At 37.3% G+C, this 25,309-nt stretch overlaps 4 protein-coding genes across 6 annotated transcripts; 3 read left to right on the top strand and 1 right to left on the bottom strand.

Annotated features, from left to right (window-relative positions):
* Positions 1-116: 116 nt before the first annotated feature.
* On the top strand, positions 117-2,252 carry LOC103435163 (uncharacterized). Its single transcript, XM_008373555.4, has 3 exons — positions 117-847; positions 1,380-1,677; positions 1,959-2,252. The coding sequence occupies exons 1-3, from the start codon at positions 191-193 to the stop codon at positions 2,018-2,020; spliced, it is 1,017 nt and encodes a 338-aa protein (XP_008371777.1). The 5' UTR covers positions 117-190; the 3' UTR covers positions 2,021-2,252.
* Positions 2,253-3,264: 1,012 nt separating this feature from the next.
* LOC103435162 (putative ALA-interacting subunit 2) lies at positions 3,265-8,405 on the top strand. 2 transcript variants are annotated; one of them, XM_029103070.2, is made up of 10 exons: positions 3,265-3,592; positions 3,768-4,071; positions 4,558-4,619; positions 4,709-4,783; positions 4,891-5,007; positions 5,803-5,873; positions 6,696-6,993; positions 7,214-7,503; positions 7,745-7,813; positions 8,078-8,405. In XM_029103070.2, the coding sequence occupies exons 2-9, from the start codon at positions 3,996-3,998 to the stop codon at positions 7,752-7,754; spliced, it is 999 nt and encodes a 332-aa protein (XP_028958903.1). In that variant the 5' UTR covers positions 3,265-3,592; positions 3,768-3,995; the 3' UTR covers positions 7,755-7,813; positions 8,078-8,405. The 2 variants fall into 2 exon arrangements, with proteins under 2 accessions (XP_028958903.1, XP_028958904.1); XM_029103071.2 differs by having other exon boundaries at positions 3,357-3,592; positions 3,861-4,071.
* A 9,110-nt stretch (positions 8,406-17,515) lies between these two features.
* On the top strand, positions 17,516-17,803 carry LOC103435161 (uncharacterized). Its single transcript, XM_008373552.3, has one exon. The coding sequence runs from the start codon at positions 17,516-17,518 to the stop codon at positions 17,801-17,803; it is 288 nt and encodes a 95-aa protein (XP_008371774.1).
* Positions 17,804-20,144: 2,341 nt separating this feature from the next.
* Positions 20,145-24,511, bottom strand: LOC103435160 (DEAD-box ATP-dependent RNA helicase 1). Of its 2 annotated transcripts, XR_003773689.2 has the most exons (10): positions 24,126-24,511; positions 23,761-23,995; positions 23,368-23,622; positions 22,988-23,142; positions 22,329-22,506; positions 21,876-22,063; positions 21,604-21,808; positions 20,882-20,987; positions 20,476-20,672; positions 20,145-20,397 (listed from the first exon to the last, which is right to left on the bottom strand). XR_003773689.2 is itself a non-coding variant. In XM_008373550.4 (9 exons), the coding sequence occupies exons 1-9, from the start codon at positions 24,251-24,253 to the stop codon at positions 20,614-20,616; spliced, it is 1,509 nt and encodes a 502-aa protein (XP_008371772.2). In that variant the 5' UTR covers positions 24,254-24,411; the 3' UTR covers positions 20,438-20,613. The 2 variants fall into 2 exon arrangements, 1 of the variants encoding a protein (XP_008371772.2); XM_008373550.4 differs by lacking the exon at positions 20,145-20,397 and having other exon boundaries at positions 20,438-20,672; positions 24,126-24,411.
* Positions 24,512-25,309: the final 798 nt, after the last annotated feature.

The raw sequence follows: 25,309 nt of genomic DNA, 5'->3' as shown, positions 1-25,309 counted from the left end.
CGAAATTTAAAAAAAACACGAATTTTGAGAAAAAAACGATAAAATGAAAAAGAAAAAAAAAATAATTCAAAGTGGTTTTATGGTCATTTAAAATATTGTACTTCCATGTAAAACCCTTCTCCTTTACCTTAAAACCCTCGCAGACAGAGATCAAACAAAATCAGCAGGACCGCCGTCGCCAATTTCCACCATGAGCCTAATCGCGGGTTCCTACGAGAAGTTCATATGGGGCTTCAAGCTCAGACCCCTAAACCCTAGCTCCGATTCCCAATCCCTAACCCTAACCCCTCTCTTCTCCTACCCCTCCCACCTCTCCTCAATCACCACCGTCGCCACCGCCGGCTCAGCCGCTGCCTCCGGCGGCACCGATGACACCATTCACCTCTACGACATGTCCTCCGCCACCTCCCTCGGTTCCCTCCACGACCACTCCGCCACCGTCACCTCCCTCTCCTTCTTCACCCCTCCCCACCTCTCCTTCCCCCTCAACCTCATCTCCGCCGACGCCGACGGGTCCCTCTGCATCTACGAGGCCGACCCTTTCGTCCTCCTCAAGAGCCTCAAGCCGCACCGGAAGGCCATCAACGACGTGTCGTTGCACCCGTCCGGGAAGCTGGCGCTGACGGTGGGGAAAGACGAGTGCTTGGCGATGATTAATTTGGTGAGGGGGAAGAGGAGTTTCTATTGCAGAGTGGGGAAAGAGGCAAGCTTGGTGAGCTATGATTTCTCTGGAGAGAAGTTCTATATGGCTATGGAGGAGAAGGTGATGGTTCATGAGGCTGAAGATGCTAAGTTGCTTTGCGAATTCGAGAATTCGAAGCGAGTTCTTTGTGTTGAGCCCGGGGAGGTTAGTTTCTTTAGCATTTGGTATTTGGTTTTCGGGTTAAATCTGTCTCCTTTATGCAATTTATGATCTGCACATTGATAATGTGAGTGATTAGTCTTTATGTTATCTGTGTGTAAGAATCCCAAAATATGGATCAAAGTACTTACTCTAGAATCGCTTTTATTAGAACCACAACACATATTTTGTTAAAGATCAAAGTACTTCTGCAAAAGCGCTTCTTAAAGAAGCACATTGTGCTTCTTTAAGGACTTTCAGTTATTTCTTCAAAACAATGCGATAAGTGCTTTTGGTTATCTGGAAGTGCTTGTAGCCCTTCCGAATGCATTTCCCAATAGGCCCTTACTTATTCATACATTGTCTGCAATTTTCCTTTGAGTAAGTGTATTGCTACATTTGCAGTTCTTCGTTTTACTAAGATCTTTTTTACTATTCAGCTCGCAGTCTTGCTTGTTTTCATGCTAAAGCAGTTTGTTAAAGAAGTTGCTACATTTTAAAGAAGCTTGCCCAAATATTACATTTTGATTTTTGACAGAATGGAGTTTTATTTACTGGTGGTGAAGATCGGAGTATTACAGCGTGGGACACAAACAGTGGGAAGGTTGCATATCGCATTGAGGATGCACATTCTACCCGTGTGAAGGGAATTGTTACGCTTACAAGCAAAGCAGGTGCTGTAGCCAATGAGGATCCCTATCTTGTGGCATCTGCCTCGTCAGATGGGGTTATACGTGTTTGGGATGTTCGCATGGCTGTTAATGAGAAGCCAAATCCATTGGCCGAGGCTAATACAAAATCAAGGCTTACTTGTCTGGCTGGATCATCTCTTAAATGTAAGATTTCTGCTTGGGTAGCTTGAATTTTTCTTAATTGTTGGATTTCACGTATAAGTGAACTATTAGTAGTATTGTTCTGGAGTTTTCTCTTCTCCGTACAGTTGGTTTGCTTGTGCGGTGTGAAATGTGGCTCACTGTAGTACCGTAGTACCTATCTTGATTTCCCATTTTCTGATGCAATGTGAATACGTGATTATGTTTATGGATGTAGAATTGTTCTGTAATTCTTTTTTCCAGTGGCCCTTTCTCTTATTATTCTCTCGTTCCTTCTTGTACAGCTTTCAAACGGCCACAGGTTGGAAAAAACGTTCAAGAAGAGAAGCATGATGCAGAAACATAAGGTGTATAAGTTATAACTAAATCAAAATAGCTTCCTATGTGTGTGCCTGTGTGGTTCTTGGCATTGCTGAGAAACCGGAAATGGAGATTTGTTACCCAAAGTGGCCGTGCTTGATCCAGCATATCAATTTTGTCTTGGAACTTGTTTGTATCAATGTTTAAGTATTTAATCATGAACTTCTGTGTATCGTCGTGTTCTTTTCAATTTTCTAGTAAAGATATTCCTGTGTAAATCTGAGTTTTGAGTAAAACTGTATGGAAGTAAAACCAAAACTTGAAATGTGTTAAGAAAATGTAAGTGAAGGCCAAATGTTCCTCCAAATCCAACTAACAGAATTGGAGTTTATGACAGAGTTGGCTCGGAAGTATTGAACAGATGAAAGGGAGCTCGATTCTAGTAATCGTGTCGTGAAGAATCAAACTTGGACCGGTGACAGAATTGAAGACCTGTCCGGAAAGACCGAGGAGGCCGAGGTTTGCGTAGCAGCCGAGCAGCTTGGAAGAGAGTGTTGGGTTCTGGTGCTGGCTGTGAAGGACGAACCTGGCGTGGAGTTGCCTGAGCTTTCTTGGTTCAGTGCAGAGGCCAGGTTTATGGGATAGTGAAGGAATTTGAGGAGGAGAGGGTTGTGGAGAACGTGTCTTGACCGTTGGGAGTGAAGCATGTTAGGCAGAAGGGAGACCAACGGGCATAATCTTGGTGTGATGAGTTAATGTAAAAAGTTGGGTCCTAAAGAAGGATTATCGGCTAAATTTTTTGAAGTATCTCATGCTCCGTAACATTAAAGAAAATCGTAATTGTTTAATGGAAGCATAAAAACTCATAAAGAAAAACATTTATCAGATATATTGCCGACTATTTCAACTGCACCACCTTAACTCATATCTTTTATGAAGTAAGTCTGTCATAATTAAGTATTAAAATTGCAATTCATGTGAGTTGTGATCGTTATAATTTCGCAATTCAAATGAGTTGTGATAACTAGAGACATTCCACTAATAACTAAATAAGAATACTATCAAAAGATAATCTTAGTGGCATTCGATGATACACTCATAAAAACGGATGCACAATCTGTTTTAACCAACTGACCAAACTTTTAATAAAAAATTTAAGTTAAGCTGCACAATTAGTCGATCATAATTAATTATGAAACCATCACACTTATACAGGCGAGAAAAAAAATTTAAACTCGAATGCATAGCGAACACGACTATTTTAACCAATGTTCTGCCTCAAGTCTGCCTGCACAATAGGTTTTTTTATTTTTTTTATTTTTTATTTTTTATGAAGAGAGAATAGAATAATACACCATTCAACTATTTGAGCGTTGAAACTTGAAACAGAGAGAAGGAGGAGTGGTAAACAGAAGTTTCCGATATTTGGGAAGTTGCTGCCCTCGAAAGCTAAGAATTTATGTAATTTGACAACAACAAAGACATATTAGATCGGAAGATTTGAAAGATTTGAGCTTTGTCTCAGCGCCAAGTCATCTCTTCCTTCTTCCCTCCTCCTTCTTTCAATTCCCACTAAACCCCCAATCCAATCGCCCATATCTTCACCCAATCTTCACAGGTATTTCCAGATCTCACTGCTCTTTCAGTTTCATCTACATTTTAATTGAATTAAATTTTGTTTAAATTTTGTTTTTTGATTGAACCCATTGGGTGTTTGGTTGCTGAGAAATGTAGGAAAAAGAAAGAACGTAAATTGATGCATTTTTTTATATTTTATTTTCTGGGTTTTGTAGGAAACAGGGAAAACTAGAACCCTTAAACCGATTGAGCTTGATTCCGCTATTTCGAGTTTTCGATTAGTTAGCTACCCATTTTGCTTTGGTTAGTGTGGTGGGCAACTCAGTTTGCTTAATTTGGGATATACATACAAACTGGGGAACTGAGACTGGTTCTGAAGTTTGAACATAGGGCTGGTTAAAGATAGTGCATTGTTGGGGTTGTATTGTTGAAGATTGAACTTGATGGAAGTGGATGGAAGTGCCTCAACAGTTTCTAGGGGTGCTCAATCAATTCCACGGCAAACCAGGCGACAGAAGGGTATGTTTTTCGGAACTTTCCCATTTCTAATCGTGGCTCGGTCACCTTAGATGTGCTCTGAAACTTCATTCAGGTTCTTTCTATGCGATTCTTTATCACACATTGTTGTAGAAATTAGAGTTATTGAGGATTACAATCTAAGAATATTCCATCAAGTTCCATGCAAAAAAGCTGCATAACTGTGCTTTTAGATGTTTTTATAGTAAATCATCTAATTTTTGGTCACCTGAGTAGCTGAGTTGTATATCAAATTACGTTTCAAACTTCAGAGTTTCGAAGCATGATCATTAAAGTAGTTGTCATGGCTTTGGAAAATGACGTACTGGAACAATTGTGCAATGATAATAGCATGGAGGCATACAGTCCACCATGTATTAATGTGTTTTTAGCAAGAATCTGATTTGAAAAAAGAGAAGATCTTGTACTTCGTCTATTTTTGTTAAAAAATAATCGTTATGTTTATGTTTTGTTTTTTTCTTTTTGTAGCTTTTTATCAATTTCAACAGCAGAGTCTACCGGCTTGTAAACCCGTCCTCACACCAGCATGGGTGAGTTATTGATTATCATAAGCAACTCTTATGTAGTAAGCACTTCACTAGATATGTTGACTCTGTGGCATTAACTATCTTTTCTGCAGGTGATTACCACATTTTTATTGATCGGGGCCATTTTCATACCTGCGGGGCTTATTACTCTTAACGTCTCCCAGAATGTAAAATCTCGTCTCTGTTGCTCTTTCGTTCTTGTTTTCAGTTGCACCCATATTTGGTTTGGAGCATAAATTTGTGGATAGTTATTTGTTTGATATCTGATGCATAGGTTGTGGAAATTGTGGACCAATATGATGCGGAATGTGTACCAGAGGCATTCAAGAGTAACAAGGTGGCATATATCAAAGATAACTTAATTCCTAAAAACTGTTCTCGGTACTTGAAGGTAATTCATTTTTTGATTTTGAATAGACCGTTAGCTATTACATTCCTTGCAACTTGTTGATTGGATTTATTGTCTGCTTCTTTAAGGCTGTCACAGAATACGAAACTGCATATTGTCAGTTATATAGATAACAGGTATCATCATTAATCATTTAATTATATATAGCTTAAGCGGTTAGGGTTGTGTTAGAGGCAAGACCGTAGCATCACATTATGTAGAGTAGTAGAACCGTAAAGGAGGAGCTGGTAAGTTGAGAATTGCAAATTCTATTGCTTACTACCCAGTGACTGTGCCAACTTTTATTTCCAATGCTTATTATCCAATATCCCATGATGTAAGAACTGATACATTTCTTGCATGCTGATTCATTATTCAAGTTGCTTTCACAGACAGTGGTTTAATCTTAAAATGACTTTTCCATTAGTCTTTAAACTTTGAATCCAAGAAATTTGGTGATCTATGACTCAAAATTATTGATCGGAGTGGAAAGTATTGTGCTATGAACAGTTGTGTTGACTTTGAATTCTTCTATAACTATGGTTAGGTTCAGATCCATTCCTTTCCAAATATTTTCCTTAATTTAGATGCTTTGCTCCAGTAGTTTGTGTGGTTTCCAAGAAACCAAAAAATTTACGTAGAGTGCTTTGAGGTATTCACAACTTTGTTTAGTTACTTTTTGTCTGAATCTTTTCATGTATGATGTATTGGGTTGAATTTTTTCGTTTGTTTTATTCAACCATGTTGTTTTTCATGTTACTTTTGATTCTAAATTTACTTATGTATCTCTCTTTGAAGGTTTACAAGGACATGAAAGCTCCAATTTATATCTACTACCAGCTTGATAACTACTATCAAAACCACCGACGGTGAGACTTCTTTCGTTTATTCCAGCATAGCAATGAGTCTGTCACTTATTTTGATTTACCTTTGTTCCTACCTTTTTAATTTCCTTTGAATGTTTATTTATTCCAGCATTCTGAAATGTATTTGGTTTCTATGTCTCCAACAACTGTCTATTCTTCATGATAAGCTATTAGTGCTTTGAATTCTCAAACAAGTACGGTGGGATAATATGTAGCAGATCTGGGCTTCAGACTTTAGTCATATCTTTGTTCCGTGGGTCTCTTTGCCTCTGTTTTTTCTGTCACGAGAAATCTTTTTGGAAGATGCATCACAGTGGGGAAAATTAATTTTGGATACACTCCTAAAAACTATTGTAATAGACATTATAGAATTTTCAAAATTTACTGGTCTATGTGGGGGCTTAATGTTATAGGTAATTCAAAGAATGAATAATTTGCTACAACAACAACAACAACAAAGCCTTTTCCCACTAAGTGGGGTCGGCTAAAAGAATGAATAATTTGCTAATCCAGGGAAAATTATTTGGATAATTTATTATTCAATATCCGGCTATTTGGTTGTGATGAGTATGTCACTGGAAAACTTGGAGAAGTCAAGTTTCTTTGTTGTCTGATTTTGGAAATAACAGTTTATGCCTGAAGATTCTTTCTCTTTTGTTTTTTCTATCTACTTTTCGTTTATCATGAAAAGTCTGTTAAATCATATTTTACTGAGTACTGTTCCCTTTTATGTTAATTTTTATGGCAAGTTAACTTTTATGTTACTGGTTTTGATATCAGCCGTATTGTTTTACAGTTTTACTCATCTGATTCTCATTTTTTCAGGTATGTCAAAAGTAGAAGTGATCAGCAGCTTTTACATGGATTGGGGCACAATGACACAAGCTCCTGTCAACCTGAGGAGTCCAACAAGGATCTTCCCATTGTTCCTTGTGGCTTGATAGCATGGAGTTTGTTTAATGATACATATACTTTTATTCGCGGAAGATCAGAATTAAAAGTCAACAGGAAGGACATAGCTTGGAAGAGCGACCGTGATCACAAATTTGGGAAGCATGTATATCCCTTTAATTTCCAGAACGGGACCTTGATTGGTGGTGCAAAGCTAGATCCAAAAATTCCTGTAAGTATTACAACTGCACAACAATCTATTAATATTGCTCTCCATGCTCCTATACCCTGGAATATGATGCCGCCATTTTATAGTTCGTAGACATGGCTTGTAAAAAGGATACCCGTTATATATTCTCTCCACTTCTGTAATTTCTTTGAGTAAAACTGAGCTCTTACAATATCTCTGGATTTCTCATAAACTGTTGGTAAATGTTGCTGTATTGAATTAGCTAAGCGATCAAGAAGACCTTATTGTATGGATGCGGACAGCTGCGCTCCCCAGTTTCCGGAAGCTGTACGGTAGAATTGAAGAGGATTTGGATGCAGATGATGTTCTAGTAGTGAATCTAACGAACAACTACAATACTTACAGTTTTGGTGGAAAAAAGAAGCTTATCCTTTCAACATCAAGTTGGTTAGGAGGAAAGAATGACTTCCTTGGACTTGCCTACACTTTTGTTGGTTCAACTTCCATATTCATTTCTGTTGTCTTCTTGTTGCTGCATGTGAAATATCCAAGGTAGATATGATATATATCGGTGCATGACTTCTCCATCTTGTGCATATTATTGTTGCTACATCTAACGTGTAGAGATGCCATATGTTTGACTAGTGGAGCTAACGAAATTACTATATCATGAGAAGAATACTGCTCGTCTTTTTACTGAGAGTTATCTGTCAGTTTATATTTTTGCCGGATTACCTCCAAATATTAGTGAATTTCATTCTTGGATTTCACTGATAACTGCTTTGTTCTGCAGAACTCTTTAATCTCCATAATTGGGTTGCCTTCTCAACTTTGCACTGCCACCGGTTGTCATACTCATTCTGTTAGTCCTTCATTCATATTTGTTTCTCGTCCCTTTATTCTTTCTTCGTATTAACATCTTTTATGCCTTTATACAGTTATACTGCATGTACTTGTGCATTACTTCATCTTTTGTTGACTTATTATGTTTGTTATTAGTCATTGAACGATTATATTCAAAAAATTTAAGTTCATATACTTTATACGTAAAGATCATTTATACCCCGATATGCTAAATTGCTAATTTTCATATCTGTTTCGTTGTTTGGTTTGTTTATCTTTGCAGGCCCTCTGCTATGGAAAGAACTTATCTCTCTTGGAACAAGAAAACCATTTCCAGCAGAAGAGGTGATGATACTTTTTGAATAGTTTGAATCAAGTGGAAGTAATGTAACCTCAACACACACACACGAATTATTGAAATCTCAATCGATTAGTGTACTAGGAAAAATAGAAAGGGGATCTATTTTTCTTCTTCTTCTTCTGTGAAATGTAAGAAAAACAGCGTGTGAGCTAGTTACGTGTTGTACATGCACCGTCATTTTTCTCTGTATCCTTGTACTATATGGTGAAAATTTATTTCGGGTGAAATGCAGGAGACCATTGGCTAAAAACCATCATGCAAATTTAGTTTTTAGACATGTTCAAACATGGATTTGCTTGCATTATATTGGTTGGTTTACATTTCCAAAACCTTTCCTTCCTTTCCCTATTTTTGGAACCCTAATCATTTGAGCCCTATATAATCCATGTCACTCTATCCCATTGATTCCCAATTGAGAAACACAAAATATTGAAGATCATTTCCCCACACCATTGGTTTGCTAGTTCCTTCAAAACCTTTCTTCAATCCTCCTCCGAAACTGATTAAACCCTTCACCCGAAAAGAAGACGAAGAAGAAGAAGAAGGAACTAGCAAGTGATCTTCAAAAGCAATCTTTATATAAAGACTGCTTTTGAGAGAGATAAAATGAAGAAGGGGTTCAAGAGCATGCAGAACTGGGGAGAGGTTGCACCGGCGGCCATTTCGGTATCCCACCGCAGAAAATCTTCCAGCTTTACAAAACTAGAGCCCATAATCGAAGAGGGGTCGGAAGGGAGCTTCGAAATTGGGCACAAGGGGGTGTTCTTCAATGCTCTTCCTTTGCTCCTCTCTGGGTTTATGTACATCTTCTTGTTCCAGGAATTTGTGGTTTGACATATATATACATATATATATGGTGCATGAAAGCATATATGTGGAAAGTAGAAGATATGAGATCTCTAGAGCAAATTCATGCATGTCATGTGTTAGGAAGAAATATTCCATTTACTTCAAACAAACAATATGTTGCAATGTGAGGCATGGATCTGTTTTTAGCCAATTTTTTTTGTATTAGTGCCATTAATTAATATAAGAAATTGGCTTCCCACAAGGTACCATATTTCCTCTCTCTCTCTCTCTCTCTCTATATTAACCTTCAAATATTCTGATCATAAATGGATCGGATAACTTAATAGATTCTAGGAGGAAATGAAAAAAAATTTCGTCCGAGGGAGGATAAAAGTACTCATTAAAGAAATTCCGATCCCTAGAAAATGGTAAATATATTTTTAATTTCATCATACGTTGAATCTTATGACATGCAGTTCACTTCGATCCTCGCTACTATATATTCATTAGTCATTTTCATAATAAATTAAATGAAATAATATATCACTTACGAAATTGCATTTTGCATGGGTTGCATGAAGTTTGCAGCATTAAAATTGCAGGTCGTGAACACGTTCGGCCCTGGTGCACCGAAAACATCTATAAAGTTTTGCAGTCTGACTGCCCATGTACCAATTTTCTGTGTCATTTCATTTCTCCGAACAAGTTGCTTTCCAATTTTTATTTCATGCTTAATGAAGAACTCCCGAACATTTAGAACATTTCGATAGAAATCTGCCAGAAAAATCTGCCTTCAAATTTCCAATGTGAATGCCATGAGCATATACATTGTTATGAAACTAATCAATCTGCTACAATACATAACCTGGACCATTAGCAATTAACCCTAAATATTTTCGGAGATGAATCTACCCTCGATCTCTCAAATCTATTCCATGTACACCAATCAATAATTAAACATCATATCTGTACATCAAAAAATAAGAAACACAAGAAACGAACACCGGAATTAGAAACATTGCCCTCTTCGAAAATGGCGGAATTTCAATGTTAATCTGAGATTCAGCCGGTACTGCTTCTTCAACAATCGTCTCCAGCTCCGGACATTTCGAAGATTTCTGGGGAGATATGAAAAGGGTCGGTGCAACTTCACCCCAGTTGTGCATGTAGCTCACCTCTTTCACCATCATTATCTCTGAATTAAGCACCTTAAAAATACAAATTATGAATAATCTTGTGAGATTACTGAGGGAGGTGGAGGTATTGGGTTTGTAGGGAATGAATTGTGAAGCGTTGTATATATACTGAAAATTAATACGAGATTAGAGGAGGTGGGAGCTGGCTAATGACCATGGTGCATCAATGACAGGGTGACACGTAAGGCATTAAGTTTGAAGAAGTCTAGGAACTTTCTAAAATAGGCGTAATATCTGGTGTAACAACGTCCTAAAATACTTGTTGAAAACTACGTGTGATGATACCTCAGCCTTCTGGAATTATACAAGTGTTAGGTATAGAGGAAAATTCGATGGAAGGAGATCTAGAAGCCTACAACGATTTTGTAAATATTCTTTCTTTAACAATTTGCCTATCCTACGTGGTGGTTTTTTTTTTTTTTTTTGTGTTAGATGTGTTTTTGAAGTTTGTTCCTCGAGTGATTAAAATGTGTTTGTTTTATTGCATAGAAGGATAATCGTTTGAAAGTATTTTTAAAATGATTGAAAATGCTTGTAGTGTAAATATTTTAGGAAAACTAATGAAAATGGCTTGAAAACTTTGAGTTTTAATGATAAGGACAAAATAAAGGGTAAAGTGAATAGTACCAGGATTGACTTTTTAGTGTAAAAATGTGGTTTTTCGTTAAAGTGAACAGTACCGGAAGCTTTTCATTAAAGTTCCCAAATATTTTTGAAATCAATCCTTAGTAAGAATGTAAGTAAATCGTTTAGACGTACGTTTAAAATGGTTGAAAGCATCTCTGGACAGTGTATTCGTCAAATCCAGTCACCTAAGCCGGTCAATATAAGGACAATTTCTTTTGTACTATGGGATAAAAAAAGAGAGGCTTAATCGAATAGATGGTCCACATGGTGATAAGGTTATCGGAAGATAGCTCTTGTGGTAAAAAAAAATTAGAATTTAAACCCTCATGGTAAAAAAATTAGAAAAATACAAAAGACTCCTTAGGAAAGGAGAAGATAAGCATGGCTCTTACATAGAACAGGAACCGACATGTTCCCGTAAATATGATGAATAACTATCAAGCCAAAAAGACTACAAAAAAAAAATCTACCTGCAGCCGAGATGGAGGGGTTACTCCCACCCCAACTTGGGAATTATACAGAAGAGGCCCGAGGGAGGCCATTCCTAGACGGAACACCAACAAGAGAGGGAGGGGGCATGAGCTGCTTTGCTTCTACATGATGTATATCGGCTGATAGGCTTCGGAGTAATTTTCTGTTTATTGATTGGATTTCGCTATGTCGGATTGGTGAGACTTATACCGTGGTTATTGTTGATTGATTTGGTTAACAAGGTTTTCATTCCTTTTCTGATTCGTTTTGTGTCACTTCTCAAATTTTACAGGATGCTATGATGTTTGTGCCATATAAAGATAAATTCTAAACATCTTCACCATCTTCATTATTTTCTTGGTGAGAGATAAACAGTAGAGACAAGGAAGAATAACACGTTAAAATACATATTTATCCTTGCATTTAAAGGACATTTAATAAAAAAATTAGTTTTGGACTAAATTTGCTAACGGATTACACCACAAGGATATAAATCTTTTTTTTTTTTATCACAGAGACTATCTTCTGCTTACCTTATTACCACAATGACCTTTTATTTGATTAGGCCTAAAAAAATGGTCATGGGCCTCGAGATTTGGCTTTTAAGTCTTCACAACTATATTTTAAGGTGACAATTTCGACACTCCCAATTTAGAGTCTTACACTATATTTGGATGAAGAAATTTAAGATTATTAAGGAATTTTAAAATGACGGAAATTGAAATGAAGGGATTTTATTTTCTAGAATTTGTGAATTTTGTTGTTTGGTTAACTTAAAAGAACAATGAAATTCAAAACGGAATTTGTTAATTTTAAACTCTCAATCATTGAAATTGGGAAATGACACCTATTTACACGGAATTTAAACTTGGAAATTGGAGGCCCCAAATTCTAAGTTTTTTTTTCACACAGAAATTCTAAATTTCTATGTTATAAATCCAAACAAGGGAATTGGTGCATGTCAATTTATAAATTCTAACTTTTATCCAAATTCCAAGTTTATTTCCCTCATCCAAACATAGTGTTAGACTCTCATTTTCTATAGAAAAATTAAAGATGATTAATTAATTTGGAGAAAAAGTAACGAAAAGTTAAAAAAAAAAACTTTAGTTTTAATGAAAAATGACAAATAAATGTGTAAATAAATAGTATCAGAAAAAAGGTAAAAATGTGGTTTTTCGTTAAAAATGAACAGTACTGGGAGTGTTTCGTTACGACTCTCATAATTTGGAGTGCCAAAATGGAGCAATTTTTATAATCATAACTTGCTAAATCCCGTCTTGCCCAATAAGAGCTCAGCTTAGAGCATTTTAACACGATCGGTAGTCAAAATTTGGTTAAATTTTTCTCCAAATGACGCTCACGAGAGTTAAGGGTTGAGTTATATTATGTTCTTGTCATGTTATTTTTTTCTTCCGAAGGATCGATGACATATTTAGTTAATCGTGTCAAACCATTCAACTTTAGTAAAAGAGAGAGAATTCAGCAATGAAAGAATTGTTTATATTGCAAAATGCATCATCAATTTTTCAGAGGTGAATGCACCTCAAACTCTAGCCTGCGAATAGATCTATTCAACATACAATTATGCCTGCCGGCCATATTACATGAGAGAACTCCCTTTACAAATTAAGGGATCTGTCTGCACAATATGAGGTATGTCGCTAAAGAAAGAAACACTGGAAAGAAAAACATCACTCGTTTGGGCAGAATCTCAAAGCTATGGTACTCCGATCCTTCTTCAGCAATGGGCTCCAATTTCGAAACGTTATTCGAAGGCTTCTCGTGGGGGATGACAAGAGCTGGTGCAACTTCACCCCAGTTGTGCAGGTACCTCATTTCCTTTGCCATCAAACCCTTATCTCACTAAATGTATAATTCTTAAGGTGGAAGGTAATATTATATATGTTCTCTTGTAGGAATTGTATGCTCATGAATGTTATTGTGTTGGAGAGAAGAGTTGGAGAAGCATGGTATTATACATAGATGGAAGAGGAAAAGGGGTGTAAAAATAGGAGGGTGGTGGGCTGGCCCTGCTGCAGCAATCAGCGGTTGACAAGGCTTCACGTCATGTGATGAGCAAAACGAACGGAGACAATGAAGGAAAGGATAGATTTCAATTTTACAGTTTATCCGTGTGTGGAATCCAGAATGGCAAAAGCACGTTACACCTTACAGTCACAACAGATAAGCGTGTAATTGCCAAATTGGTAAAACTGCGTAACCTTAAAACCGCGTGTATGGGTTATGCCACGACATGTGAACGGTGTAGTGCATGCATCGTGGTAGATTAGTATTGTTGTGTGTATCAGATATGATATATATACTTGAAGGTTTTTCTCGACCACACAATAACTAGGTTAATTCGCGAATGATGTGATAGAATCACTGATATGCTCGTCACAGTCATTTTTCTTAACATTTTTTGTTGAGTTGGCTCGATCAAGTACTAGATTAGTAAAAAATGAATTAAGGCAATGGGCAAAAGTAGTAGAGAAAATAGGCTGGGAAAGGGGCACAGAAATGATTAAAAATTAAAACTACTTAATTTTTTATATAATTAGGCTTAACTAGGAGCATACATGATAACATAACCAGTTTACAATGAAAAAGACTTGTAGCCAGGAAATGAAAGGATAAATGGAAGCATACACTTCGGCTTAAGCTTCCATCTAGAAACAAAATTACCAAACAAAACACTTCAAAGGAAAAATTAATTAGCTAATGGGACATTATATATTTAAGTTCTTTTCTAAGCACAGGACTGGCATGCAATTGTATGGCGAGTGTACGATGACTTCGTCACTTGCAAGAAGCAGGCGGCCGGCAAGAGTGATGATACCGGTGAAGAAGGCACCTGAGAACACGTCTCATCAGCAATCATATTATCCCCTTCGGATTCTTCCTCGTGTATTGTCTCCAAAGATTGGATTTGCACCCTGCTAGAATTTTGAAGTAGTGGAAGAAAGCGAGAAGGTGCAACTGCAGAAAATGGGGTCAATGAGGAAGTTTCAGTAGTGTTGGCCATTTTGTTATAATTATAAGCAGGTTGGATTAGAACCTCAATAGGCTAAGCTTGATTTGTATATGGATATTGCAGAGGAAGGAGGGATATGTTGTGGATTCTGTAATGCCATATGGTCGCTTTATATAGGTGAGGTGGTTGGAATTAACTGGAGTATTACTTTATCATCTTGCATTAACTAATTTTGGACAATGAATATTGTATATTGAAGTTGAACTTTTCAACTTGCACCATTTCCTTTTGTTTTGTTTTGTGGAAAATAGAAAGCAAGTTGCTCTTCTTGTCTGCAAACAAGTAGCTAGCACACAACTTGCTTCAATACTATTATTATACATACCTGCTTCAATACCATTATACATATGCTTTGGTATGGGATTTGTTGTTAAAAAGGTTGTGACTCGTGCTGGTGAGGACCTATCGCCACCATATATGAGCTGATCTCGGAGGTAATCTTTAGTACAACTTTATTTTTATTTATTGTGAAACGTCAGTAAATTTTATTAATTGTCAAAGTATTAAGCAACCAATCCGACTTTATTTGAGAAAACAAGTTTTTTTAACTTCTACTTACGTTATGATGAGTAAAATTCATCACATGCATGCATGTTCTTTTTTCTTCTCCGATTAGTCAAAATCATTACATATTGTCTGTAATTCTGTAACATGCACACGCATCTTCCTCTGTAAAATTTGGAACATTTACTGATCATATATTGCATGGAATTAGGGTTTGGGGGATTAAAAATCAGAGGAACACTTTGCTGCCAAGTTTAGAAACCGCGTCGATCGGTTGGTAAAGAGATGAGCATGAGTACTTTATGAATTGAATGGAAATCTTGGAGCTACTACATACTCAAATCAGTCTTCAAACTCTTTTATCCAAATAAGTCATTGGAATCATTTGACAATTTTTTTTTTTTGGGGGGGGGGGGGGTGTTGCGGAGGCGGCGGAGGCTTACAGATGGTTTACGGTCTCGATCACACAGGCTTTTTCACCTACTAACATGCAGTACCAACTACAACTTTATTTTAGCTTTTCGCATTTATTGGTGCCCTGCTTCACAGGGCACACCTACCCCAGTCGATAGTCGTAAGCAGAGGCGGCCGGAGGTAAGGAGAACAAGGAATGTCTTGGGCCTCAATTTAAATTAGGCCTCGTATTATACCTTTATTATATGTTTAAAGTTTTCCTCATTCATCGTATTCTTGATTAGAAGGAAAGCAAAAAATATCTTATTCTCATAAATCTAATCGGGTGATCCTTAAATTCATATTATTGTGAACAAAATCATATTAATGTACTAAATTAGAATCCATTATTTCATTTTCGTCTTAATTAGGCCTCAGTTTGCATTGAGACAGCTTCATTCGAACAAAGCAAACGATGCAAGTTGTGGCATTCATGTTATGCGACTAACAACGTCTTATTACGATCTGTTGGTGTTGGAACATCATGGATCGTTAACTATAATATGGTCCCTTTAGCATTATTATCAAATTACTTCACGAAATATTCTTCAGATATAATGATCATCGGTCAGCACAAGTTGATCTGTTACAGCTGATCCGGAGGCGGACATATTAAGGCAGGGTTTGAGGTAAACTAGTAAACCTTTCTACTATGCATACAATGCAGTGTTCACTATTCAAGCCGTCTTAGGTCATCATTCCTTTATTTTATCACAATCAAAAAGGCAAATGCCACGCCCAGAAAATAAATAATTGGAAAGAACCAGAAAGTCCCTAAATGTCTGATAAGATGCAGACGGATGGGGAAAGAGCATGGAAATTGTTAGGGAGTGTGGACCATTTAACACTGTTCATGCCTCGGATAAGAAGCAATTCATAAGCATGGAAGAGAAATAATGTATGAATTTTGACCAATATATGGACGATCAAGTTGAATAAATGAAGATGATGATATGGCCGATTATGCTTGGGCAACCATCCACATCCCTTCTTTGAGCATTCTAGTCCAAATTTGCACTTTTTAGCATTTGTAGGACCATGTAAAAGTTCATCTGTATGCCTTTTTGCTTTGCAATTTTCTCCAAGGATATGTAATTGGGCTAAGACTAGTACTTTATTTAGGATCTCGGGCTATGGATAGGAAAATCTAAGCATGCTGAACAATCGATCAAGCTCTCATTAATTGATACAATTGAATCGCAGTTGTCTAAAATGTTCATCGCTTGCAAATAAAAATTTGAGAACTATGATATAGTTAGTCACACCAACACTAGATCAACCATTAGAAATGTCATCCAACCATAGTCGAGTATAAGAATTTCTACATTTATGAGTTAGGGTTTCGCTCAAAGCAAAACTTTCAAAGTTAATTTACAAAAAATAAATGTTGAAAAAAGTTCCAAACTCAAATCTTCTCACTAATGATAAAAGAATTGGAAAAGATCTATCCCACCAACAAACAAAGCCAATCCTTTTAATGTAAAGAAGGATTGTCGACCTCACCTAGCATTTATGATGATCGATGGACTGTTGAAGCACACACAAATTAGTAGTAAAACATAGCAGATGACTAAGTAAAACACATTTCTCAAATTTTCTTTGCAAGTGTGAGCTAGTGCAACTCTCAAATCACTAATAATCATGTGTTAAAAGCATGGTGTTACATAATTTGATGAGCTAACAAATTAAAACCAATTATCCTAGTAATTGTCAACCTAACAAACACGGTAGGTATCACGTACTAGTAAACCATGATTGGGATATTTTCCTAACATGTCACCCCAAATGGATTTGAGCCAACCATTATTTTCTTGGAACGAAATTTTCTCGAGAAAGTTTTTGTCAGCATCACTGCCCAGATCAAGCAAACTAAACTGAAACGTGGCATGGCCATGGCTATTCCCAGTGCGGCTGGAAAAGTGCAAATTTGGAAGCCATCGTTCCCAACAAAAACCATATCTCTTGCGGATATCTGACTTCCACCCAAGGATAGACACCCACCAATACGTGTGTCCCACGTCAGCCCTAGCAATTAATGTTAAAAGCAAGAGGCGGCACTAGCTATTAAAACATGATTTAACATTCCCGGACTAGGACCCGTGGCTTAATTACCGTAAACCCAAACAAATTTGATCTATATAAGTTTGTGTTCATATGCTCGGTTTGACAAGCAAACCCTTTTCTTCAAGTACATTTCTCTCTCAGATTTCTTCTCTTTTCTCTTTCCTGACCGCTTCTAAATTCTCAATTGTTACTTGTTTTCTTCAACTTGTAGTGAAGAAAATGGCGAATGCAAGACTAGCAAGGTTCATCACTGAAGTTGCACCGCCACAATTTGTGAGTGTGATGAGGCAAGGAACTTCAAAGGTGTTGGATACAATTAATGAGGAGGAGAGAGAATATGTTCATACCCCAAATGATTCTCTCCCTTCATCATCATCCAACAGGTTTGCTCGTTCCTCTTCATCGTCATCGTCGGCACCAAGTTTCGCTTCTGCTTCTGCCTCCGGTGCCGAGTCAAAGTACTTTCTCAGGAAAGTTCGTAGGTCTTTGTCCGTGTTGGGAAACTAAGACTACGCCTTTGAAGGCCAAGCAAATAAACTGGGAAACTCGTTATCTAGCCTTGAAGGCGTTAATTTGTGACAGTATTTGAGTTGCAGCCGTCTTTTTGAGGCCCTAAATTTATGTATTCTCCTTTTTTTTCTTTTCTGTTTTTGGTTCTACAAACATGCATGCATGGTCATGGAGTATTAGTGAGATGACCAAATCAGCTGAGCTAATGAAATACTGAAAGGGAACTTTTTCTATTAGGCGAATGGAGGAAATATATATATATATATATATATATATATATATATGTATGTACATATATGTATATATAATATGGAAAGTGAGAGGCAATATTATGCTGTACAGAGTACAGAATCACTAACTATTGCTTTTCCATCAATCAATGTTTCATATTTATTTGCTACTATTAATTAGTTCTGGGAAATATGAGGACTAATCTATGCATGGCTTGAAAAATATTGCTACAGCTTAGCCCTTCTTCCCCCCAACCGATAGATCGAACTTAAAAGGTATGGCTATATATGTTAAAACAGAAAAGTATCGTAGCCTGGTAGCAATTGAATTTTCTTCAACCAGTGTGATAAATTGATATTCCTTAAAATAATTATAACAAACATTCTTTTATTTCCATTTTACTGATAATCCACGAAGATAACACACAAGAGACGACATGAGCACCTATATAGCATGGATGATGTCTGCATATGCAAGATAATGCACTCGACTCGCCAAGGATATCTTCGCATATCGGTTCGGATATATTTGCCTACACATGCATCAACACACGCTTGATCCGTTCCTGCAGCTGCGCACGTCATATTTTCTATCACCGAGTTGCAGAACTGTTCATCTATGGGTCTCATAGCCATCATACTAGTAGCTACAGACATAAATGAAAATTGGAGATCATATGATCGGTGAGCTAGTTCAACCTATTGGTATGCATAGATTACTTGCAGTTGGATGTAGGGAGATTCATTACCTGAACCATGAAAAACAAAAATAATAAAAACACTGACAAGCCACAATGATTTAACCATTTTACAAATAACTCTACACGTACTATTGTCACTCTCGTAGCATTGTATTTATAGGCTTAAATGTGGGTAGGTTTTGATAGATATATGAAGGTATCTCTATGTAATAGAAATAAGTATCCGAAAAAATCCCACCAAATGTATGCCAAAAATCCTACTTTCGTGTGATCTTATTGCATTTCGATTTATGTCCAGTGATTGACCAAAATGTCCTTTCGATTCCAAACTTCCGAATCTTGTTTGTAAATTTGTAATTGTTATTTAGTGCTTTCATTTTTGGAAGAAAAAGTTTATAATTTAAAATTGCCCGATTGATTAGAAAATAAGACGAGCAAAACCACACACCAGGGCTCTAATTGTCGATAGGTATCCTTTCAAGCAAATCACTCTTGTCCCCATCCGAGCAATGGGAGAGAACAAACCCGGATAGAAAAGCTCCCCAGCCCTTTCATGCTTCAAAGATACCTTCGATTTCTTGGATTTGGTTTCACTCCAAAAATATAAATTATTGAGTCAACATCTTGATTTGGTTTGGAATATTTGGTGCGTAACTTCTTACTGCAATTTTTGATAGCTTCACATGATCACATTGCAATTCTATGTAATGTAAACGTAACCATCACTACACAAAAACTAGGCTAAAGCATGAACGAGATTCATGTCTTTTACCATCAATAGGCACTAGTACTCGTGGCCTTTGTCGCAAATTGTTCAGAAGTGGGGGCGGAGATATTAGACCCCTTCAAAGCAGCAAGCTCAGATTCCAATTTCTTGACTTTCTCAGCTGAGGAGTAAACTTCGGCTGCCACAGTTCTTGCCACCTCCTTGGCAGCCTTGGTATCCTCTTGATCAAGAAGCATAGACTCGGCTGCCAGAATCACCGTTTTCTACATCATGGCCAGCAGAGCAGTCCCTATACTCGGTCGTGTGCTTCCGGAACCCAATGTACATAGATCGTATGAGTGGCTCAACCTGCACCATCTGAGATGTTGAGCCATACTGAAAATTCAGTAATGTGTGTTTGGCACAGAGTGGGAATGCCGAACAAGAAGTTCTTGATTCAATACTTTCAGTGCCTGTTTCACCTCCATCCGGCAAACTGAAACTGAATGTCGATGGTGCGTGGGATGCGGAAAGGAAATTAAGCGGCTACGGCGGAGTAGTTCGTGACGATCGCGGCTGTTTTGTAGCGGCTAAATGTGGTCATATATGTTAAAACAGAAAAATATCGTAGCCTGATAGCAGTTGCATATATATTCTTTATCACAAAAACAAGAACCCTTCAAACAGCAGTAAGAGAGATCTGATAAATTGATACTCTTTATATTATAATAGTTTGTCTATATATCTTAAGCTTAATTCCATTATTGTCGTATTCGTATCTACGATAGTTGTGACGTAATCTATCAGATTGTTTGGTTACTGAAGTTTTAAGAACATGAGCTAGTTCAACAGTATACAGATTAATGTCTTCTTGCGATACGACCTTGTCCGTAGACCTGAGCTCTGTATCAAACTAAATGTCCGATCGCCTGCAAGGTCCTGCTGCGATATCATCTGAACCAACCATTTACGACTAAGAAGGCAGCAAAAATGCTTTGGTGGTAAAAAGTTTATAAATGGTTGCTAACATACCAGTTGTTACACCAACTATGAAGCATGTATACTGAGGGGAGTTCACTTTTACATTTACCCCTCCACAAACCTTAACTCTTACACAGAACTTGCTTCAGTAATTACTCTCTTTTCGTGGCTGCTCTGTTTTGTTTCCTTTCACCGCTTTCTCTTCCGGGATGTTTCCATTTCAACAGTCTCTTTCAATTTCTCCAGTGCTGTCACATTGAGAAAAGAAAAGATATGATAAGGAGCAGTGTTGGTTTGAGCATCTAAAGCCATTCGACTAGATCTAGCTGGTGTCCATGTAAGCTTAAAACCGTTAGAGGTAACATGTAAATTCGATGGAGGGCAAACATCGTAATGGTGGAAGCCATCAGAGTGAACATTAATCTTTATAGACGTGATGAATAAGCAAAGCAATTACCGGATTCATAGATAGAGTGGAGTGGTTCAATGTAACTAGAAGGAACAGAGTATTTAGAGCAAGAGTTATTCTCAGCTTTGCGTAATAGCTTGTTGAAACGCTTAACCTGCAACGAAAGAAGAAAATTACAAAGATCTCAACTTATAATCGATAGTTCAAGTAAATGATGTGAGTGTAAGCTTAATCTGAACAATGAATGATAATTAACACCTAAACGACTTTCATTCCAACCATGTGCTGATGAGCAAGATCAGTGAGTAATTTTTCATGAGTTAAGATATTCGATCAAGTAATAGGACTCAAAAGCGCTGCAAAGTGAGCCAAACAAACCCAAACTCTGAGCAGGTTGTCCTTTGATGATTTTACTTATTTGAGCTCAAGCCCGATATAAATGAAAGCAAAAATATATCTGTACATCGGGAAACTGATTATTCACACGGGCAAAACCAAGGTAAATAATAATCCCAGTTTTCGAATAGACCTCAGCGGATAAATAAATTTGTTCCAAACTTAAAGAAAATATCTACTTTACATGACAAGCTCATAACGAATTGATACTTACCAGTTTGCCCATTTAAGTTGCACCAGGGCGTAAAAGAAAGACGGAAATACTAAAATGAGAGAAAAAAGAAAAACATGGGTATAGGGTAACTATATTTCTATTCCACATAACCTTGGTCTGAAATGCACGTTGGGGTGGAGACTAACAAGACAATACATACCTCTTCCTTACGCAACAGTGTGAAGCAACAACCATTTTGGCCTGCTCTTGCTGTCCGACCTGCACGGTGTATGTATGTCTTTATGTATGGAGGCATATCATAATTAATGACATTCCTCACCCCTTCAACATCCATTCCACGAGTCATTGCATCAGATGAAACGAGTACTTGAATCTCCCCTTTCCGAAATGCCTTCAATGTCTTGCTGCCATAAGTAAATCACAAATTCAAAATTTTATCCCTTCAATTTATATAAATATCCCAGAAATTACCTTCGAATAGATTGACGTTGAAGGCTTGAATACTCCTTAATCTTGAAAGGCAGATGATCAAAAGAGTTCAATAAGGTGCATAGACGATGAGTTGACTCCACAGAGGATGTGAAAATGAGGCACTTCTCTGCTCCTAAACTTTGCAGGAGTCCAACCAAATATAATGGCTTGTATTTTGATTCGCATAACTGTAAATAAGACGGAATAAAAATTAGGAGAGACACCGTGTTCCCTTTAGACATCAAAATATTAGACATTTATCAAAACATAATACACAGATTTTTCACTTTATTTATGCTACCAAGGGACTAAATGAATCTAGCGTCGCCATCATCTCACACTTGCAAGGCAACAAGAAAGTGTGCACAATATGAGCTTAACAAGTCTCCCTTATGTATAAAAAAGAAACAGAGCCAATCTCATGTGTTTACAAATAGAGTACAGATAGAATACCAGCTTGTAGGACTGTAACTTTTCTGGAAGCTGATAACGCTTTTGTCCAGTTGTCAAGAACAAAGGATGATGCAGATCTAGCTGAGCAAGTTTGCTTGGATCCTGGGTTAGCGTGGCTGACAGAACCATCTTCACAAGCCTGGGGTAAGATTTACCCTTAAACCCCCTCTCAAGACCACTGAAACAAATTTGAGATAACATTCAAAAGCAAGGCATATATCATGCTTTAAATTTTTAACTAAACACAAGTTATCATTTCCATCAGTATTAAGATCCCCTTGCAGGTAGAGTCAAGTTTTAGTAGTGGCCAGAATATGAGTTTCAGTTTCTGCAAGTAAGAATTATAACCCTAGCCGGCAAACCCATGAAATAGGCTGGTTGTATGTGCCAAGAATCCTAAAAATTCGAAAGCCAGCATTTGATAATGAGTGTCAGTGATAACATGGTATTAACCTATTGCACTCTCATAAACTATGACAAGAATATAAAACCTTGTTTGAAAAGTACATTAGAAAATGAGAATGGTAGTGATGTGGGAAAAATAAAATGTAGTTCTATTTCAAAATGACGAGAGGAATTAATATTGCTCATTCTGTGTCATAACAAAGATCTGAAAAATAAAAATTGACAGAGGAAGAGAAAATGGACATAGAACTCACGATCTCCTTATGGTTTTTAAGGAACCAAATGGGGAAGGTAGAAAATTTTGAGCACAGGGAAGGAAACTTTCATCGTCAGGGCGAGTGATTTGAAGCACAGTGGGTAGCCAAGACTGGTATGCCTCCCTTAGCAATCGATCTGTTTCATCAACAACCTATAAATCATCATATGCTTTGCCATATTAGTGACCACCAGAAAAAAAATTGTTTCAACTCACATCAAACACAAAACTCTGAAACCGATTTTGAAATTTAACATGCATCATCAAGTTTTTCAGTTTGCAAAAAGATATACTGTAGTGCATGAACCACCTGTTGCTTCTATAATTCCAGTATCACAACACATGGATGAAAATTGAAGTACCAAATCAGCTACTTACAAGATAACAGAGATGCTCAAGTGTAAATCCTTTAGTGTTATTTATATGGTCCATTAGCCTTCCTGGGGTAGCCACCAATATGTCCACAGAACTTCGTAACTCGGGAAAAACATCGTCAGGGTCAAATCTAACACCCAGCTCAAGCTTAGGCCTATTGATAAGCTCTGAAATTTCATCAGCGATAGAAGATTGGCCAACTGCAAGACCAACAGATAACCCCACTGCAGGTGCAATTGCAGCAAAAACCTCTTTCACCTGACCCAGCGGCAGATGAAAATTGCGAATTTAGTTAATATTTCACCCAAAATCCTTTCCATAGCATCACTTTTAAACAATTCACTTAAGACAGATTGACATGATAAAAAAGAAGTAAGCATAGGAAGTCAATGAAACCTGCAATGCTAAATCCCGAGTCGGCAGCACCACGAGCGCACGAAGACATTTCACAGAGCGAGTCGACAGCATTTGTACAATTGGCAATGCATAAGCTAAAGTCTTCCCACTTCCAGTTGGAGAATTAACACACAAATCGCGCTCGAAACCTCCCGGGCCAACAGTCTCCTGCCAAACAGCAAGCTGAACTGGGAAAAGTGAAGAGATCCCCATCTTCTCCAACGACACCTTCAACCTAATTCACAGTAAAACAAAAAATTGTGAATTGGGTTTGTCCATAACACAAAGCAGAACAAGAAAGTTAACATTTTGAATTGTGGGTAAGTTTCTCAGAGAGTTTTGGTGAATTGGGTTGGTTTTTTTACCTGGGATCAATGCAGGGGAGGAGAGAGAGAGGGCATTCGTGGACGGCACTGACATCGATTGGGCTTCGCATCCATGGCAGAACTGGTATGCTCTTCTGATTATCTTCTTCTTCGGCGCCCATTTTCATAAATTATGAACAAATTTTGAAGCTTCGGTTAAAATCTGAAAAAAAGAAGAAGACCAGATTATGGTTACTAAAACCCTAGCTTCAAGCTTCAACGGCTTCCACTAGGGTTTTAGAAACAAGTTTCAGTGACAGGGACTTATTGGTCAATACAAAATGGGGCAGGGATGAAAATGGGATTCGACATTGAGCTTGAACCAAGCCCAACCCCAAGGCCCAAGATATTGGATTGCGAAAATGGATGAAAGTTTATGTTACTTCGGAAATTGTCTTTGAATTTATTTATTTATATCAGATGTCAGAGTGTTAAACAAAAGATGTCAGTGTTTGTTTCAAGCTCAATGTCAGAGTGTTAAACACTTTGATTAAATTTGAATTGAAACGTTTACATCAGATGTCAGAGTGTTAAACAACCATTCTGGTGAAAACTTATTCCAACTATGAAGGTCATCTTAAACACAAAAGATGCCAGTGTTCGTCTGTTTGTTTTTTTTTTTTTTTTTTTTTAAGATAGAAGGTAATTAATCACACATTGATAGCAATTTAATCCTCGTTTTTATGCAATTCGGGACTGCGTGTGGTGGTATCGTACTTTATCCTATCCACATAATAAATGGACATTAAAAACATATCTTATTCGGGACCGCATGTGACGGTATCGTACTTTATCCTATCCACATAATAAATGGACATTAAAAACATATCTTATTACCTGTTTAGTGAAAAATGTTGTAAATATTATGTGGATGGCCCACATGAATAGTTTGTTACTATTTATTCACATTATTTTCACTATTCATTTGTGGAAAATTTGTAAGGTGAATAGTGTCCTCTTTGATTATAAAATGAATGAGAGGAAGAGGAAGAAAGGGGTTCACGGGAGAGAAGAAGGAAAAGGAAGAAAGGAAGAGAGAGAGAGAGGAAAGAAGAGAGAGAAAGAAGAGGAAGAGAGGAAGAAGAGGAAGATGAGGGGGAGATAATAAAAGGAGTTATATTTGTACTTCTATTATTTCAAATTATAATGAAAGCACCACTGCTGCCCCGAGGACGTACTCCAGT

Source organism: Malus domestica, chromosome 05 (genome assembly GCF_042453785.1).
Source record: "Malus domestica chromosome 05, GDT2T_hap1".
NCBI lineage: Eukaryota > Viridiplantae > Streptophyta > Magnoliopsida > Rosales > Rosaceae > Malus > Malus domestica.
The sequence above is the reverse complement of the archived record's forward strand: the minus strand, read 5'-3'. Positions and strand labels throughout refer to the sequence as shown.

Excerpts from the sequence above, each read along its gene's own strand:
- LOC103435163 (XM_008373555.4), top strand. The coding sequence starts at position 191 with ATGAGCCTAATCGCGGGTTCCTACGAGAAGTTCATATGGGGCTTCAAG. Across the intron at positions 848-1,379 it reads TTTGTGTTGAGCCCGGGGAG|AATGGAGTTTTATTTACTGG; the intron begins GTTAGTTTCTTT and ends GATTTTTGACAG. Across the intron at positions 1,678-1,958 it reads GGCTGGATCATCTCTTAAAT|CTTTCAAACGGCCACAGGTT; the intron begins GTAAGATTTCTG and ends CTTCTTGTACAG.
- LOC103435162 (XM_029103070.2), top strand. The coding sequence starts at position 3,996 with ATGGAAGTGGATGGAAGTGCCTCAACAGTTTCTAGGGGTGCTCAATCA. Across the intron at positions 4,072-4,557 it reads GCAAACCAGGCGACAGAAGG|CTTTTTATCAATTTCAACAG; the intron begins GTATGTTTTTCG and ends TTCTTTTTGTAG. Across the intron at positions 6,994-7,213 it reads AGCTAGATCCAAAAATTCCT|CTAAGCGATCAAGAAGACCT; the intron begins GTAAGTATTACA and ends GTATTGAATTAG.
- LOC103435161 (XM_008373552.3), top strand. The coding sequence starts at position 17,516 with ATGGCGAATGCAAGACTAGCAAGGTTCATCACTGAAGTTGCACCGCCA.
- LOC103435160 (XM_008373550.4), bottom strand. The coding sequence starts at position 24,253 with ATGAAAATGGGCGCCGAAGAAGAAGATAATCAGAAGAGCATACCAGTT. Across the intron at positions 22,507-22,987 it reads TTAAAAACCATAAGGAGATC|TGGTCTTGAGAGGGGGTTTA; the intron begins GTGAGTTCTATG and ends AATTTGTTTCAG. Across the intron at positions 20,988-21,603 it reads CACTGTTGCGTAAGGAAGAG|GTTAAGCGTTTCAACAAGCT; the intron begins GTATGTATTGTC and ends CTTTCGTTGCAG.